At 51.9% G+C, this 18,922-nt stretch overlaps 1 protein-coding gene across 2 annotated transcripts in view; it reads left to right on the top strand.

The window, feature by feature from the left end:
• The window catches only part of CTIF (cap binding complex dependent translation initiation factor), a 215,513-nt gene that overhangs the window by 118,529 nt on the left and 78,062 nt on the right, over positions 1 to 18,922 (top strand). Inside the window, exons 7-8 of one of the 2 annotated variants that reach the window (XM_077777642.1) lie at positions 7,891 to 8,386; positions 10,954 to 11,253. In XM_077777642.1, the coding sequence (XP_077633768.1) occupies positions 7,891 to 8,386; positions 10,954 to 11,253 (796 nt within the window). Of the gene's footprint in view, positions 1 to 7,890; positions 8,393 to 10,953; positions 11,254 to 18,922 lie in introns of both variants that reach the window. The other variant, XM_077777641.1, reaches the window with a different exon arrangement.

Raw genomic sequence — 18,922 nt, 5'->3', positions numbered from 1 at the left:
TTAAGCCAGTGGCGTGCTTCCCTCTGTGGGCTCCCTGAAGAGGGAAGTAAGTTCCCCTACGCTTTTCCTCGGGAGGCATCCCAGTCTTTTGCAAATGGGGGCGGGCGTGTGTGTGTGTGTGTGTGTGTGTGTGTGGCCATGACCTTGGTTCCCAGGAACCCTCAGGTCTGCGCTAAGCTGCAGAGGAGCCCTGGGCCTGCGCCTGTCGGGCTCACGTCTGCTCTCGCGTTGCCCCTGTGGCTGGGGCGTGGAAGGTGGGACCCAGCAGGGTGTGTGTAGGTGGGCAGGAATGGAGACGCCTAACCTAGTAATAAGCAGTCATCACTTTTCCTGAAGGCAAGAAATATGAGCCCAGGCATAGTTTTAAAACCACTCGCCCTAGGAATTTTGCTTTCAGAAATTTTTAAGCAGACCTACAAATTATGTGGTGAGCATAATAAGTCAGTGGCCCTCGGAATATCTAGTTGGGAACAATTATGAAATAAAAAATGGACAGAGAGACGTTTGTCTGCATTTGGACTGCTGTTGGAATCATTCTTTAAAACAAAATCTGAAGTCTTTTCTCCCTACACCCACCTCCCAAAATGCAGCTGTGGTGTGGAGAACTTTTTTCATCTTTATTTTTTTTAATAAAAAAGCGCAGTCTTGACAGTGAAACAAGACATCTGATTTCAGAATCCAAAGAAGAATACACTAAATGAGTGATGGGAGAAGCATCCTGACAATTTCCATTCTCCAAAAAAAAGGCATTATTTCCCTAACGGCAGGTGTTAACCAGTAGCACAAATGGAATATTAATCTTCTCTCCTAAGCCATTCCTCTCCCCACTACCACTACCACCAGAGAAAACTTCCCCAGGGAGATTAGAGCATAATAAGCAGAGAGGGAGGTGAATTTTTGCCCCTTCTTTCACACGCAGAGCAAAAAACTGCATGTCTGCTGTGTTCCCTAAACCTGAATCTACACATACGTGTATCCGAGACCAAATGCTTCCCTCCCTGGCCCCTGGGAGCCAAAGGAGCTCATCCCCAGCCAGGCCAAACCTAAACCCACAGGTTTCGTGGTGAGCAGCCAGCTGGCACCTACAGGAAGGTATCGACGAAACCCAGGGCCGGCTCAGCCAGCGACCGCTGACAAATGTTTGTGAATGGCCAGGGCGGGGAAGCCTGGGTCTCCATTGTTGAGGACAGACGCCCAGCCCCCAGTCTGTTCCAGTGGCTCGGACTCAGCCCTTTCCCCCGCCAAGGACGTGGGCCTCGTGTGGCCATCGCCGTAGCAGCTATCAGCGGTAACTCAGTTAGGCCCTTCCTTCTCTCCTGAAGGGCTGGATCTGAGGGCAAACAGGGGACAGGCAGAAAGTGGCAAAGGGTGCTGGACTAGCTGTCAGGCTGGGCACACTCCTGAGGATGTGGGGGAGTTCACCTCGCTGAGCTTCAGTTGGCTTATCTGTAAAATGGGAAGAGAGCCTCTTGACCAGCCTGCACACAGACACTAGTCCCAGCAACTGGGGGCCGTGAGAACTATTATGGGAGCCTTGAACAGGAAGGAGGAAAAACGAAAGAGAAAGACTTCGTGCCCATTGCCTCCAATGGCATCTGACCTCTTTCCTGCCCCCTGCTACCCCCAGAGGCCACCCAGCCAATATCCTTTGCCATCTACCCCCACATCAGCAGCCTTCTTTCTTTTGACTCCAATGGTCTTGCTGGCCCAGTGAGGAGGGGGCCTTAAGGGGGGACTCCCAGCCCTCCCCTCCTGCCCACAGACAACACGTGTGTGTCACTGTGTGTGCAGAGGAGCTGGCACCCAGGCAGAGTGAGTCTGAGAACACCCACCAAATGCCCCACCCCTTGGATATTCTTGGTCATTGCTTTGTTGGCAGAGCTGGCTGGCTCCAAGGTCTTCCAAACGAAAATGACGTAGGATTCCAGGCCCCCCCAAAATTTCCAGCAAGAACAGGGGAATCTCTGCAAGACCTAGCAGATTTCTCTCTGAGCCCTTGACCACCAGCCATGTAGAAATTAGCTCCTTCCTCCTTGAGGTGGAGAAATGTTTTGTTTTGATTTGGTTTGGTTTGGTTTGGTTTGGTTTGGTTTNGGGGAGGATGTTGGGCAGAGAGAGGGAGATCCCTGATACGGCAAGTAGGAAGCCAGACCGTTTCAGGACAGTTGCTGGGAAGGACTTGGTCAGCCATCCTTTGGGGGCATTCTTTGGGCCATAGCTGCAGGCACCACAGTTTTTCTAAATAAGGGTGGGAAAAGTCATGAGAATCAAGCATTATTTGCCAGGGAATTTCCAAGGTTCTTCTCTGGGCTTGAAAATTACTCATACTCAGAGAACAAAGGGGGTAGAAGGAAAAAGGGCAAATTTCTTACAAGTAATTGAAAACTAAAAGTTGGGGGGATTCACAGAATGTCACAGGCGTGTGGTTCCCTGAGGAGTGGAGGGCCATGGAATTCTCCCGCGGGCTCTCCCAGTGTAGGTCGCTCTGTGATTCTCAGGTGAAGGCCGCAGGCTTCTGAGCAGACTTGTGTCTCCAGCATCTGGGTTTAGGTCTGGGCAGTCTGAAGGCCAATTGGTGATCCCTGGAAAGAACTGACTCAGTGACTCACTTTGCTGAGGGGGCCCCACACTTCCCTGGGCGCCTGTGCTCACTACCCCTGCCCTGCTGTGAATGCAAATTGACAGTCTTCCAGGACTTAAAGCATTGGTGCATTGATGATTACTGTTTTTAGAATGAGTCCATTCCAGGGGAGCACCCGGGTGGCTCAGTCAGTGAAGCAGCAGACTTTGGCTCAGGTCATGATCTTGCAGTCCGTGGGATTGAGCCCTGCACCGGGCTCTGTGCTGACAGTGCAGAGCCTGCTTGGGATTCTCTCCCGGCCCCTCCTCCACCCATGCTTTCTCTCTCTCTCTCTCTCTCTCAAAATAAATAAATAAACTTTTTAAAAAAAATTAAAGTTAGGGGTCCCTGGGTGGCTCAGTTGGTTGAGCATCCAGCTTTGGCTCAGGTCATGATCTAATGGTTTGTGGATTCAAACTTCATGTCAGGCTCTGTGCTGACAGCTCAGAGCCTGGAGCCCGCTTCAGATTCTATATCTCCCTTCTCTCTGGCCCTCCCCTGCTCTCTCTGTCTCTCAAAAATGAATAAAAGTTTAAAAAAATGTTTTAATTGAAATTAAAGAAAAGAAATAAAAAAATAATAATGAGTCCATTGGGGAGTAAAACTAGAGCTTTAGGCATCCTGGTAGCAGTGAGAGTTGTTAGGCCCTTGCACCCATGTATCTGGGCAGCATGGCTTTTGGTACCAGGTATGTACTTCAGACCCAAGGACATTGAACCTGGACAGCAAGGATGAAAAGTACCACGCAGGTCTCAGGAGACGGGCCCAGCACACACACGGTCAGCCGGACTCAGTTCAACATACCAGTCTTCTATAAATGTTTCTACAATGACTCTTAAATTATTAAAATAAATACAGACAACCAGAAGCCCTGAACATTCTATATAAAAACAGACATAAGAGGATTCCAAACGATGGAGAGAAGGCAGACCAGCTTGCACCATGGCACCCCGGGGAATGACACAGTGGTAACTTACTGGAGCTTTCTTCCTGGCCTCACAGATCACAGACTTGGAGCTAGAGAAGTTGACAACCCAGAAATGCCAGTAGGCACAGGCAGACCAGAAAGCCCCAACCAAAGCCTGCCCCCTCCAGCCAAAGGATCAGGAAAGGGGCAGCCTTGCAAGACAGAAAACTCTTGGACAGTAATGCTCTACCCTAGGCAAAGCCCCCAGAAACAAAATGTGGGCTCCTCCCTGACCTCCACAAGCCAAGGTCAAGTGAAGAGCCAAGAGTCCACAGTCACCGGGTTAAAAGGCACCCAAATCCCCCACTGGGGTGGTGTCAGAGAAGCTGAATGAGGAGTTAGGACTCGTCCATGGGGGGGAAGGGGGGTATTGAGCATCCCTCCCTATATGGCAGTGGGGACCACATGGGGAGCTTAGAACCCCACCCTTACCCACCGGGAACAAGGCTCCATGCCACCCATCATATCAATGGGGGGCCACGGGGTAGTAGCAGCAGGCACCCTTCCCCTCCTCCTCGCCAGGGAGGCATCAGTGTGAGGAGCCAGAACTCTCAACCCTGCACCGCAGGAAAGGGGCCTCCCTTGGGGTGTCACAGAAGCCCCAGTAGGAAATCGACCTCTTCTCCCCACCTGGTAGTCATGAGGCACGGCCACCCCCTCCACTACTGGAGCAAGGTCAGAGGAAGCCAGGTAAAACCGTTCTCCATGAGTGCAGAGTCTCATAACATAGTACCCAAGATGTCCAGGTTTCAACCAGAAATCTCAGAAAGACCTCAACTGAGTAGAAAAAGACAATAGACGCCAATACCAAGACGACAGAAGTGTTAGAGTTCTCTGGCAAATGATTTTAAAGCAGCAAGCATGGAAATGCTTCAAAAGAACAATTAGGAATGTGCTTGAGACAAATGAAAATTTATGTCTTGGCAAAGAAGTAGAAGCTATAACAAAGAACCAAATGAAACTTAAGAGTTAAAAACTCAGTGCGTGCGTTCAACAGCAGAACAGAGGGACAAGGGAAAGAACCTGTGTAATGGAAGGTAGAATAGAAATGATCCAATCTGAGCTACACAGAGGAAATAGACCAAAAAAAAAAAAAAAAAAAAAAACGGAAACTGAGCTTCTGGGACCTGGGGGTCCATAACAGCAAATCTAACATACATGTTCTCGGAATCTATAACGTAGAAAAGGGACAGAATGGGGCTAGAAAATTATCCAGAGAAGTAACAACTGAAAACGGCTTGTGTGTTGCTGGTGGGAGTGTAAAGTGGTACAATCTCTCTGGAAAACAGTTCAATAGTTCTCTCTTTCTTTTTTATTGTAATGTTTATGTATTTTTGAGAGAAAGAGAGGGAGAGAGACAGAACTTGAGCAGGGAAGGGGCTAAGAAAGAAGGAGACACAGAATCAGAAGCAGGCTTCAGGCTCTGAGCTGTCAGCACAGAGCCCGACGCGGGGCTCAAACTCATGGACCGCGAGATCATGACCTGAGCCGAAGTCGGACACTTAACTGACAGAGTCACTCAGGCGCCCCTCGATAGTTCTCTTTTTAAACTAAGTAGCTGCCATATGACATAGTAATGGCATCCCCAGGCATTTATCCCAGAGAAATGAAAACTTACAAAAATCTACACACAAATGTTCGTAGCAGCTTTGTGCCTTGTAGCCGATACCTGGAAACCACCCAGATGCCTTTTGGCGAGTAAACGGTTAAACTGGCAAATACATCCACACTATGGAACACTGCTCAGCAGTAAGAAGGAACAAACTATGGATGCGTGCAATGCCCTAGATGAATCTCCAGGGAATGATTCTGAGTGAGAAAAGCCAATCCCATTGGGTTACATACTGTATGATTCCATTTATATAACATTCTTGAGATGATAAATTGTAGAAATGAAGACCAGATTAGTTATTGCCAGGGGCTCAAGAGGAGGTGGTGGAAGGGAAGTAGGTGTGGCCATGAAAGGGCAACAGGAAGGCATCCTTGCAGTGATGGGAATGTTCTGTATCTTGACTGTATCAATGTCAAAATCTTGATTGTGGTCTTGTACCAGCGTTCTGCAAGATGTTACCATGGGAGGAAACTGGGTAGAGGATGCAGAAGATCTCTCTGTATTATTTCCTACGAGTGCACGCAAATCGGTAATTATCTCACAATATAAAAGTTCAGAAAAATAAATTCATGCTCATTTAGAAAACACAAAAAAGAAAACTCCTCATCTCATCCCTCAGAGTTAAACACTGTTAGCATTTTGATGTGTTTCCCTCCTGATTTTTCTTTTTTTAAAGTTTTTTTAAAATTTATTTATTTTGAGAGAGAGCACACACGAGAGACGAAAAAAGAGAGCACAAGGGAGGGGCAGAGAAAGAAGGAGAGACAGAGAACCCCAAGGCGGCTCCATGATGCCCAATGCAGGATCGATCCCACAAAGAACTATGAGATCACGACCTGAGTTTAAATCGAGAGTTTAATGCCTAACCACCTGAGCTACCCAGGCGCTTTTCCTTCCAGATTTTTCTATGCATACAAATATTTGCCTTAAAAAGTAGCACCATGCTACACATATGACAACACGTGCTTTCTTCCATCAACCAGAGTAAAGTCTTAACACCATGTTCTTAACATTCCACATTCACTCTCTCACTGTTAAACACTTCCACAATGCACATGCTAGCGCCTACATCCCCGTGCAAGGCTTTTGATTATTTCCTTTTGATAAATTGCCACCAAGTGGAATTACAAGGTGCAGCAGTTTACATGTACTAGAGGCTCTTGTAATAGATCATCAAACTTCCCTCCAGAAGCATCCTAATTTCTACTTCTAACATACAATGTGTTGTCGTTACCATTTGTGTGGAAACAAAAGACTATACACCTGTCTCTCACTTAATAACTTTAATTCCCCTTGAAAACCCTGCCAGTAGGGAAAGCTTTTCAATGAAAAAAAAAATGTTTTCATTAATTTTAATTGGAAAATGATACATTTAACCTCAGCCCAAGAAGCCTCCAGATTTTCACAGATAAAAAATTATCAAGTGAACATTGAAACTGAGTTTATATAAGTAATAATAGTTTCAAAGTAAATCAATGCCGAGGGGCGCCTGGGTGGCTCAGTCGGTTGAGGTGGGGGTGTAAACGCAAGAGTGCTTCCAGAGATGGAAGCAGCCTTTGTGCCCAAGACTGGAGGGTTCCCTGTATGCTGCCTACCCAACCCTTCACCTCCCTTCAGTCCACAAATCAAAATGTTTGGGGTTCACCCCATGTCCACACTTAAAATTTGTTCCAAGTCCTACTCTCTGGCTTAGAAAATAGTGTGTCCAGTAAATCGGTGCGTTAAATGTCACTTTTGTGTTAGTCGGCTTGGCTCCCATGACAAAATACCAAAGACAGGGTGGCTAAACAACAGAATCTTTTTTCTGAGAGTTCTAGAATCTGGAAGTCCAAGATCGAGGTATCTGCTTGATTTACTTCTGGGGCCTCTTATAGCCTCACATGGTCTTTCTTCTGTATCCACGCTCTTGGTGTCTGTCTACTAGATTTCCTCTAATTATAAGGACACCAGTCCCCACCCTAAACGGCCTCATGGATTAACTTAATCCCCTCTTTAAAGGCCCCATCTTTAAATACAGTCACATTCTGAGGCAGTAGGGATTGGGTATTCAACATGTGAATTGAAGGGGTGGGGACACACCATTCAGTCCATAACAATTTCTTATTGCATATTTTGTTTGTGGGCTCAGGGGTGAAAATGTCACTGTACCACATCCCCCCCCCACACACACACACATACACAATAGTTGTTGAACAAATGATATAACTTCACAAGAGCCATTGTGGTAAAAATTCTTTCACAGGACAGCTGTTCCCTATGCAGGTCTGTGTACGTGTCTTCACTGGAACGTGCATAGAATGTGTTTGGAGGATTCCCCAAATGGTAACAGGTGTATCGAGAGAACAAGCTGGGTGGCTGGGGTCAGAGGCAGGACGATTCATGATCTACTCTAGTGCATCGTTTGAATTTTGCTCTCCACGCATGCACTGATGTGTATTCTAATAAGGGAACAGCATAATACGTGAACTCAGGGACTGACTCAGCTCCTGGAATCACAGGCACCTGTCTGTCTCATGCTCGGCTGTACCCACAGACCCTGTCGCTGCACCTGGCACAGAGGAGATGTCCAGTAAGGGAGTTGATGAGATGAATAAGTGAACTACCCCGTGAACTGCTCTCCTAGTGTTTGGACACAGGGGCCCTGAACAATCCTCCCAGTGACCGTCTCTGTCTTCTCACTTTGGTTTGCAGACGGCAGCAGAGACCCCCCGGAGGGAACAAGCCCCAACAGCATGGCGACCACCAGCTGGGCAGTGCCAAACACAACAGGGACCACCAGAAATCCTACCAGGGGGGCCCGGTGCCTCACTCCTCCGGGAGGCCCACTCATCATGGCTACAGCCAGAACCGGCGCTGGCACCACACCAACATGAAGCACCCGCCAGGCGACAAAGGGGAGGCGGGCGCCCACCGCAGTGCCAAAGAGACCGTGACCGTGGAGAGCCCCAAACTTGAGGACGCCCTGGGGGACACCGGGCACAGCGGCCTCGAGACCCCCCGTAGCCCCGATGCCCCAGGCTCGGTGGCTTCCGAGAGGCTGCCGCCACAGCCCCCACAGCAGCCAGGGGGGCCGGAGGCTGAGACAAAGCGTAAAGACAGTATTACTCCCGAGCGCATCGGGGAGCGGCCCAAAATTACCCTCCTCCAGTCTTCCAAAGACAGGCTGCGGCGAAGGCTGAAAGAAAAGGTACCGGTAATTGAATTTTCGTTGCTCTCTTGCACCAGGGAGGACAGCATGAGGTAGGCGCTTTGGTAGGTGGGCTCGGGTGTGAGGGGGCCACCACCCCCTGGCCACCAGAGGGCTGGGCCGTACACAAACCCCTCCGGCACCTTCCAGATCCTCACCTTCTGGTCCTGCGGGGGGCCGAGGTGGGCATTTGGCACCAGCCCGCAGCCTGAGAAGGAAGGGGAGGAAGGTGCATGTACCTGAGGGGGATGGGATGAGTGCAGGGAAGGCTTGGTTCTTCCCTCCAGCATTTTCTGGGGCCCAACACTGCCCTGATAGATAAAGGGCATTTGGGAAAGACTTGGAGCTTGTACGATCAGGATGGATGCCTCCTCCCCAAGGTAAGCACCAGCCGGCTGTGGTCCCCACCAGGGTCGAGAGTAAAGGTGAGTTGGGCCAAGTGCAAGCAGGCCTCGGCTTTACCATTCTCCTCCTTCATCAGCCAGTGGCCCGGGAGGGCTCTAAGGGACAAAAATTGAAGGAAGCCCTCAACCCTGGCATCACACAGGTGCTGACTCTGCTCTGACACCAGCCCTGAGAGGAGGGGGGCCTTCTTAAATGTCTCCACCCCCCCCAACCTCTCTTTCTTTACTTTATCCTGACCCTGGCCCCCCCTTCCCTGCCAGGGATGCAGAAAAGGTCACTTGGAGAGAAACTGTTCCCAAGAAAGGCCAACTTGCCCCCAGCCCCCCCCCACAGAGCCCTCATTCTGGGGCTTCTGTGGAGCTTGAAGCTCTGGGCTTCTTCCTGGCCATTCTCTGCTTCTTCTTTTCCTCCACCTTTTGCCTGAAAGGCCAAGCCCAGGTCCACACTCAGGCAGGACAAGGCAGGTCAGACCCCCTCCCCAGCCAATGCTCGAAGCAGCCCCTGCCTCCTTCACAGCCCTGAGCCCCCACCCCCCTGCCCCTGGTGGGGGAGGCAGCTGTGAGGTCCAGGAGGAAAGCCTCCCTCACTTCCTTACTTCTCAAAGGCGGGAGCCTGGAGACCAGGCTGGTGGTGTGTAGTGACCAGTGTGATGACAGTGTGTAGCATCCTGAAGGTCCGCCAAGACCTATTCCTACAGCCTGGGCACGGAGCGGGGATTGTTCATTAAATTCCCTCCAGTCCTACTAAATGTAGCTGGTGCTGTTGCCACAGAATGGAAACAACAGGGGCTGTAGAGCCCAGCAAACCACCTGCTCCTCACTCTGCCTTTGACTGGCTAGGTGACCTTGGGCAAGTTACCTAACCTCTCTGAACCCCAGTTTACTTGTCTGTAAAATGAGAGTAATACTACCTACCTTGCAGATAGACAGATGATGGAGATTAAATGGCCTGGCATGCGTAAAGACCTCCTGGGTGGGTATTATTTTATATATAGACCACTCCTTCACCCTATAGCCCAGACTGTTGGACAGCGGGGTGGGTAAGGAAGGGATAGAACATGGAAGACAGATCTATAACACCCATTCATTGGTTTCAAGGACTCCCCTTAGGTGAGGACTCTTGGATTCCTAGGCCAGGAGGACACTGGCTAAGGCCATAGTAGGGCTCAGCGAAAGCTCTACATCATCCAGCCTTCTCATCTTCCCAGGAAGTAGACTGAGGTCCAGAGAGTGAAACCATCGCCCACAGCCATGCAGCTAGAGGCGGAAAGCAGGTTCTAGAACCCTGGTCTGTGCGTCCCAGCCTAGAGCTCTCCTTGTTGAGAACAGAAGGGCAAGCATGGGACCTCGCTTTATGTCCCTGACCCTGCCCTACTTCCCTGATCTCCCATCCCAGTAGTTAGGGTGACCACATTCTTGGCCATCAATCCACTGTATTTGAATAAATACTTTTGAGACTATCAGATGCCAGTCCAGGTCTTCTCCAGTCCAGGTCTGGTCTACGTGCAGTGAAACTTCTTAAAGGTGTAGAGTTTCTTGCCTGAAATTTCCTTCTTAGAAGTGCCAGTCAATGTAGTGGCATACTGGAGGACTCCCCAGGGTATAGCATTTGTTATAGAAGGCCAGCACAGTCTCCATAGGACACAAGAACTGGGGCCATGTTTACCCAGAGAGGACAATCGGCCTTGGGCCATGGGAGCTGGGCGTCTGGAAGACAAGGTTGCCCATTCCATGGGCACCTTTTACCAATGTAGCAAACAATTTAGATACTTTCCTCCTTCCTGCCCTTGTTCTCTCTTTGACCCAGTTTTTATTATCTTTTTTCATCTTTTAAAAGCCCCATTAAGTCATTCCTAGCTGAAGACATTCAATGGGCACGTAGAAAAAACAAAGCCAATATATGTGGGAATCCTGGCTAAGAGCTAGATCTTGCAAGAAAGATTAGCCCCCAGGTGTCCTAGGAGCCAAGAAACAGGTGAGCAGAGGGCCTTGGGGGTTGGGGGTCCTTGGTGGAGGTCAGCATTCCCAGAGGGACCGGACCTCAGGTTCGCGAAGGTAGGGCTGGGTCCTTTCCAGGGGAGGCAGGCCTCCCTCCACTGACCACCCCCCGAGGTGTGCTCAGCTCCACTGAGGCATGACTCAGTTTGTCTCCCACACCCCCAGGACGAAGTGGCTGTGGAGGCCACCAACCCTCAGCAGAACAAAATGGACAAGCTGATTGAGATCCTCAACAGCATGCGAAACAACAGCAGTGATGTGGATACCAAGCTCACCACCTTCATGGAGGAGGCCCAGAACTCCACCAATTCCGAGGAGATGCTGGGCGAGATTGTCCGGACGATCTACCAGAAGGCCGTGTCCGACCGCAGCTTCGCCTTCACAGCCGCCAAGCTCTGCGACAAGATGGCACTCTTCATGGTGGAGGGGACCAAGTTCCGGAGCCTGCTCCTCAACATGCTTCAGGTAACCGGACACCAACAGCTGCGCCTCCCCTCCCCCGCCCCACCGTGCCCGCCTGTGGGTTATTACTAGAGAGAAGGCTGCAAATTTTGACCACAGTTGAACTTTTCCCAAGTTCCACCCTTGCCCCGATTAATTATAGAAAATAAAAAGGCACTGGAGGGGCACGGGATGAGTGGCCAGATTTGTGTGTGTTTGTGTGAGTGATCCATGGTTACAACAGACCAATATAATTTTATAGGTGTTTCATGTTTAACCAGCCTTTCCCTCTTTCTGTTTCCGTGATAAGAGAGCTGACGCTTGCTCTTAACCAGTCTCTGTGCTTTGACCTCTCCATGTCCAAGCAGACGTGAACTTGGTGTAGATTTCACCTTTCCTCCTCCCGCCCCGGACCACCACCCCCAGGCCCTGGAGGTGGCATAGCTGGAGCTGAACAGAAGGCACAAAGGCTCTGAGCAGGAAAGGTTCCGTCTTTTTGCCGATACACTGGACTTCCTGAAACCACTATTAAGGCAAAGGGGAAGTGTGGAGATCCAAGGCTATCTTGTTCCTCAGTGCCTTCCCACTCAAAATCCCTTCTCCCCCAGAGAGCTTAATCTCGATCCTTTTCACTTCTTCCTCCATGGGTGCCCGCGTCCAGTGCTGGTTTTATCACTGTGAGCATATAGTAGGTATGGGTGTGGATGCATTGACTAAGGCCAGCGCTGTTCTACCTCACAAGCTAGAGGCCAATCCCTACCCTTCTGTCACAGGTGGTAGCAGGTAAACTGGTGGCATCAAGGGAGAGGTAGCAGATGGCCCGGCATGGCCACCCTGCCTGGGGACTCTTGGCTGGAGAAAAGTCCTCTCTACTCTTCATACTTTAGACTAGTTGAGATGTGAATTGAGGTTCCGGTCCAGGTGAGGTGAGACAGGAGCCTGGGAGTTCCAAAAGCAGAATGCAGAGCTGGAGGGGACCACGTGCAGGTCTCTCTGAACGAGGGGGATCATGACATAAGTCGTCCAAACTATGACGCTTCCGAGAGGTGCGAGGGCTCCATTTGTCATCACGCCCAGACACCAGGCGTAAACCAAGGCGTGTGGTCACCTCGGTCTTAACCACCTGGTTCAAAGCCTAACGTCTCTTCCTAAAAACCAGGGAGGAGGGAGCCCCCTCTACATGCCACCCGCAGGGCTCCGTCCCTGCCGTCCTCCCCTCTTCCTAGGGAGAGCATGCTCACTGCAACTTGAGCCCTCGCTGGCCAGCCCGGGACTGCTTCTTTCCAGCTCCAGGCCCCGATCAGGTTCCCATTCCTGGATCGCCCACGCTCCCCTGGTGACGAATTCCCGCATTACCTGAGGGATTTGCACATCGAGCATGTCCCTCACGGGCCGGAATGTCCTGGGAGTGTGGAGGGTGACGGCAGGGAGCAGCCTGTCTGCCACGTACTGCCAAGCACGGGGGAGCTGGGGACGGGATCGGCCTTTGGCTTTGGATTTTGATCTTTTTCAGAGAAGGGCCAGGACAGGGCAAGACTTCTAGACAATGGCTGCCAACTCCAAGTAACCTAGCCAGAAGCGGTGGCGGACAGACATACAGGGCGTGGGGATGAGACGCACCCAGCCGGGAGGGGCAGCTGGCCGCAGGGGCCACCCAGGCTCCTGCCCGGGTCAGGCATCTCTTCCAGTGACCTGTGGTTAGAGCAGCCTTGCCCACAGTGTCCGGCAGGGCATTAGTCCTGGGAAATGTGCAACCACAGAAGGGGCTCCGTGGCACGCCCGCCTCTCCATCAGCCACAGAGTGGACTGGCTTAGCCCAGCAGGAAGGGAACCTGTTTGGCTATGCTGAACTCAACAGTCTCCTTTGCATTCCCCGGCTAATAACTTCTTGTGGATTTGGTACGCCAAGAGGCACGGTTTGGCAAACACTAGCGTAGGGCAAGAGCTGCGCCGGGAAGCGCTTGGCTTGGCTGCTTGACACCCATCAGGGGACCTTACGACGTTGCTGCTGGAATTGAGGCAGGGACCTTGAGGGAGTGCCCCACGGGAACCTCCTGCCTCACTTTCCCTGGGCCCTTCCACTGCAGGAAACAGTCCCGGGTGCCCCGGGTCCACAGAAACCTGCCCACCCCACAGTGTGGCTCAAGGACAGGTATGTCGTGTACTTTGGGGGCCAGCCCTACTGATGCCACCTTGTCCCTGGAGCAGAGGAGGGCCAGCAGCCCTACATCAGCCATTTGCCTGGGTGGACCTCTTGTAGATTAGGTATTTAGAAACCTGAATGTCCCCCATTGGCCTCCACACACCCATCTTCACCACTTGCAGCCCCAGCTTTTGTGTAAGGTAAGGAGAGAACCCCTCAAAGGGCTTGAGCTAGACACTCACTTTCGAGACCCTTCAGGCTCCCACGGAGGGCAGACTGGATATGCTGGCATCCAGCTGCCCCCAAGCCCCTGACTCCCTGCTCCGAGATCAAGTCCCTGATTGCAGGGCCCAGAGGAAGCCACCCCCCCAAGTCTGATTGGGCCTCTGTGGGCCCTGATGCTTCTCTCAGCCCCTGAGGAGGTGACAAATCAAAGTCACCTTTCCAGGCAGCGTGATTCATGGCCATTCATCACCCCAGACTCACAAGGTAGGAGAAAAGACGGAAGTAGGCATGGCTCACCGAACCCCACTTTCCTTCTTAATGCCCACAGGGATGTCTTTTTTCACTTGCCTTCACTTTCTGGCAAACCTGATTTGTGTCCCTCCCCTGGCAGCATGCCCCAGCCCGCACCCCAGAGCTTTCCCCTTCCCTTTCTCCCTCTGTGGTTCACTCTCGGCTCCATCTTCTTCGGCTCCCTGGATCTCCAGCCAGCCCCTTCCATGCCTCCGAGATGCCCCCCCATATGGTCAGTTAGGCTGCTTCCTGCACATCAGAGGCCTGGCTTAATGGTGCTGACTGCAGTGTGACAGGGGCGTGAAGTGCACACGGCTCCTGGCATTGGCTTTGGATGTGCTCTCTTTTGTTGCCCAGGTTTTGGTGGCGGGAGCTGGCGACATAGGGGGAGGGGGACAGGCTCTGATGCAGTGGATGCTATGGCAGAGGTGGGCAGGGTGCCCACCAAGATGGGGTGCAGACCCATGGGGCTGAGGTGGGGGGCAGAGGGCCTTTGACCCTTCCCAGCCAGACCCGGCATTGTCATCTCCAGGAACCCAGAACACTGCCCTCACGAGGCATGATGACGCCAGATGCCATGGGGTTTCAGTGGACCTCCCGTCACCAATCCCACAGCCCAAAAGTGGTCTCCAATTTTTACATCAAAAACGAGTCTTTTTGCCATAAATGTGGTCCTTTCCTTAGCGTTCCGGTAAACAAAATTCTACTTCTTGTAACAGACATTTTGTCCATGACATGTCAAGCATTAGATCGGTGCTTCTCATTAGAAAGGCACTTCGCAAACTTGAATGCGCTTTTGAATCATACGGTATTTCATTTAAATGCAGAGTCTGGGTCAATAGTTCTGAGCGTAGCCTGAGATTTTGCAGATCTAACAAGCTCCTGGGAGATGCCGGCACTGTTGGCCCAGAGACCTCACACTTTGAGAAATAAGGCATTGTACTGGATGCTCACGGTTTGGAGCATCATTTCACAAATGGGCCAACTGAGGCAGTCTTTCGGTGTGATGGTGCAATGTGGGAACCTGGTCTGGGAATACTGAGTTTCAGCCATCAGGTGTTTGTTCGGCCAGTGGTTCTCAGCCCAGCTGCCCACTGGAATCATCTGCAGAGGAGCTTGTAAAACACACTGATGCAGGGGTCCCACCCCAGGGCAGACGAGTTCCATTCTCCGGGGCAGGCCGGTCTTCCTTTGGTAAGAACTCCCCGCGGCAATTCTGCTGTGTAGCTGGCTGAGCACCACGGTCAGGACGATACTCCAGAGATGCCCTGACTGTGCCACCGTTGTCACTTATGAACCAGCTGGCCCTGCCTGTCATCCCGTGAGCCAGGCGAGAAATTTGTAGCAGGTACTGGACTCTTTGCTGAGTAATGTGGAGGACACGGAGCTCGGGCTCTCCCTCTTTGGGAGAGCACCAAGGCAGGAGACGGGGCTGCTGAGACAGCCCCTTGGCCTTGCGTGGCCTCGGGTTCCCCTCGAGGCAGTGAGGAAGCTGTTCTGGGCCATCCCAGGGGCCCTTTCTTCCGCTTCTTTCGAGATCCCCATTCTGGGGTTCGTCCTGGGACACACCCACACCAACCAAGTCATCCAGGCGGGAGCCCAGAGCAGCCTCTCCTCACCACTGGCCCTACTTCTCTCTGGCCTTTCCTTTCTCTTGGCCTCCGACATTTGTCAGGGCAGCTATCATACGTTCCCGGAGAAGGACCTCACTCCCAACCCACGTTGCTGGGGGTGGGCCGGAGGCTGGGTAAAGCCGGGGAGTCACTTTGTTTCATTACGCATCCTGCCTCACTCCACCCCTCCCACCCAGCCCATTAGCAGGGTTCCATGCTCACTAGAGTGTGAGCGCTGATGCTGTCTGGCTTCCGGGACAGTATGGGTTGCCCAGAACCCCTGGGTTATAAAAGACACCAAAAACTCACCTTGACCCTCACCAGGGAATAGCGGAATGATAATAGGGTGGGGGGTGGGGGGCAGGGGGGAGAGGCTCCAGCTTCACCCAGGGAAGAATGAGTGTGCCTTTTTTTATGGGACCTTTGGAATGAGAGGAATTGGAGGCCTGAGCCCCCTCCACACAGCACTGCCCTGTCACCACCCCAAGCCTTCCACTTGGGCTCAGGGAGTGCTCCTTCGCCGAGATATGCCTGGGTAGTACAAGTTCAAGCCCTCCTCTGTTGAAATGTGCGTGCCCTGTTTAGCCAAGAGGTGTCTGCATCTGAGCTATGCAGAGCAAAGTATTATTAGAGCAGGCATCAGTGTGTCTGTAATTGACCCCAGCTCTCCCTAGCAACCGTTGCCAACAACACATCTAACAGAAGGATGCGATACTTTTTTTGAAAAAAAAAAAAAGAAAGAAAGAAAGAAAAGAAAAGAAAAAAAACCCATCTCGACTCAAGTCGTAAACACAGTGGGGCTGTTGTGAAAAAATGCCAAATCGGAATCTGGCATATGACCAGATTTCAAAATAAATTGCTCTCCACCAGCACCTTCTATAAGATCGTCTTTTAAAAAGCTGGCCTTGAGCTAGAGAGCAGATAAACGCTTGCGTTTCAGGCTAGGTCACCAGGAAGCACTGTGTTTGGGGCTTTTGATACACAGACACTCCACTGAGTGGTGCCAGGGGGCTGTGTGGGGCTTCTGAGGCGTCTCTGGGTGGGAGTGGTGTCAACTGTGGGCTTAGGCCCAGGAGCTGCACACAAGACTCCCTGGTCTGGCTGCCCCATCCGTAGATGAGAACACAAGATACATCTGAAGCATTTGTGTGACACATACACCCTACTCCTGTCCCATTTCTCGCATCCTCTGCCCGCTGTCTTGGTCCCACATTTGCTGGCTTGGGAAGAGACGCACTGGGCCATCCCTCTAATTCCACGCAGTAGAGAGAACCTCCTGCAGAGAGCAAGGTTCTGGGAAAATTAAACTTGTTCCTCTCCACTTGGAGCCTGGAGTTCCTAACTCCCACCTTTTACAGGGGGGAGGGAGGAGAGGAGCTAACATTGATTCTTGGGGTTGTAACCAGTTCTAAATGTGAGCGTCTCGAGAGCAGAGGTTCTGGCTGAGTTAGCATCAGTCACCAGCTCCTGGCTTCATGACTTGGACATAGTAGGTGCTCAGGAAATGCTCGAAAAGGGAAGACGGAGCCCTCAATCTTGGGCCCCGGTGCTCCCTGGCGTGTGATGGGCTCCACCACTCCTGAGCACTTCGTGTGGGAATGCCAAGACTCTCTCCGAGCCAGGCTCCTGGGCAGGAATCTCTCCCCATGTTTATAGATGAGGAATGTGTCTCAGGAAAGCTATGCGCTTTACCCAAAGCCATGGGGCTGAGTGGGAGCCATCGGTCTGGCACCCTAAGGTGTAAGGCCAGAAAGTTGGGAAAATCAGGAATCTGTCTCATGAAGCTATCCGTGGGGATTCCAGAATCCACCCTTCTAGAATAATCCCACCGCCTTTCCAGCAGTCTCAGAGTCTGAGCTTTCTGGGCCAATGGAGGGCTAGGAGTATTTGAGGAAACACCTTTACATCGCCATTTGCTTTATCCAGATGAACCACACCACTGCTACTTCTGAGGTGAGGCCTGGCTCTCTGCCTCGCTCCCTCTCTTTGCTTAGACCTCCCTCACTTCTGCATGCCCACCACTGGGCTGACGTGCACTCCAGGCATGTAAACTAATTTTACCGTTGGCCCAAGCCAGGCATACCCAGGGATAGAAGCACATTGTTCTGTGCATTCCAGAGCTCAAGCAAAGCCCTGGGCTGTACCCACCCCGAGTTCCCCTCCACTGGTTGCTAGAAATCAAGAGGGGATAAAGCAAAGGGCTCACAGCCCATGCAAGCAGCTTTCCCTGTGGGCAGATGGTGGATGGTGATTGCAAAGACCGACAAAAGGTCTTTTTCTCTAAAAAAAAAAAAAAAAAAAAAAAAAAAGTTGCCCCACCTGCTGGCCAGTGCATGCACCCTCTGAGTCATCCTGCCCATGCTGAAGTCCTTGCCCTGCGAGGGCCGTGCGGACCCGGCACACACATGCCCTCCCATGGTGGGCACCAGCAAGCCTACCTCACATGCCATGAGAGACCGCAGGACCTTGACCTTCTCCATCAGAGTCTGCAGCAGGCACAGCTACCCCCCACCCACCAAGGGAGAGCCGATGCTTGACTGATTCCAAGGCTCCAGTCCACCCTACCGGACCCAGGGGGACACACCTGTTGCCCACACTTGCTTTGGAATGAGCGGATCGTTCCTTCTTTCCTCCAATCCTCATTTCTTCCTCTCAACAAACACGTAATTAATCTTCCCTGGGTACCTTCCACCATGGCAGAGCCTGTATATGGGTCTCTGCTCATCTGCCCACCCTTCGTCTTCTCCCACTTCGTGTGGGTGAGGGGACCATCCAAAGTCTGAGCGTCTTATTTGAGGCTGACTGTTCAGCATGGTGCGGGGTGGAGGGGTAGCCCGAGGGCACGGTGGCTTTCAAAAGTGCTGAATCTTAAGAACCCCTTCTTGGAACTTTGGAATGCGGAGCAGGACAGAAGCAGCCCATAATTTTACCGGGACAAAAGCACTTTGAATTTTAACTGGAAAATAAGCAGAGGAAAGCAAGTGGTCATTGACCCTTAGTAAGTCCCAGGAGGAGCCCAGAACAGCAGCTTGCCCGTGAAGGTCTTGTTGGAGGCTGTGTCCCCTGGCGTCTTGGGAGCAAAGACTGTCCTTGTCATCCTTGGGTCCCCCCACCGTGCCGGCCCAGAGCAGGTACTCAGCAAGCATCAGATGGTGGGGTCAGGGGTTCAACCCAGTGGGGACAGAGGAACATTGGTGGCAAGAGAAGGGAATAGTTCAGTGTCCTGCTCCCGCGTCTCTGGGCCAGGGGAACTTTACCCGAGTCAGGGATTATTTCACCATCACCCGTGTTTCTTGCCAGGCCGCGTTCTCCTCCCCGCACAGCCTCACCCCCACGCCCGGCTTCATTTTCCCTGCTAAATCCCCTCATAGAACTTGGCTGAGCTCTTCCCTGTCTGAGGCGGCCCTGTCGAGGCAGGCCC

The sequence above is a fragment of the Crocuta crocuta genome, unplaced genomic scaffold (genome assembly GCF_008692635.1).
Source record: "Crocuta crocuta isolate KB4526 unplaced genomic scaffold, BGI_CrCroc_1.0 scaffold36, whole genome shotgun sequence".
Lineage (NCBI taxonomy): Eukaryota > Metazoa > Chordata > Mammalia > Carnivora > Hyaenidae > Crocuta > Crocuta crocuta.
Note: the sequence above shows the minus strand (reverse complement) of the source record. Positions and strands in the feature narration are given on the sequence as shown.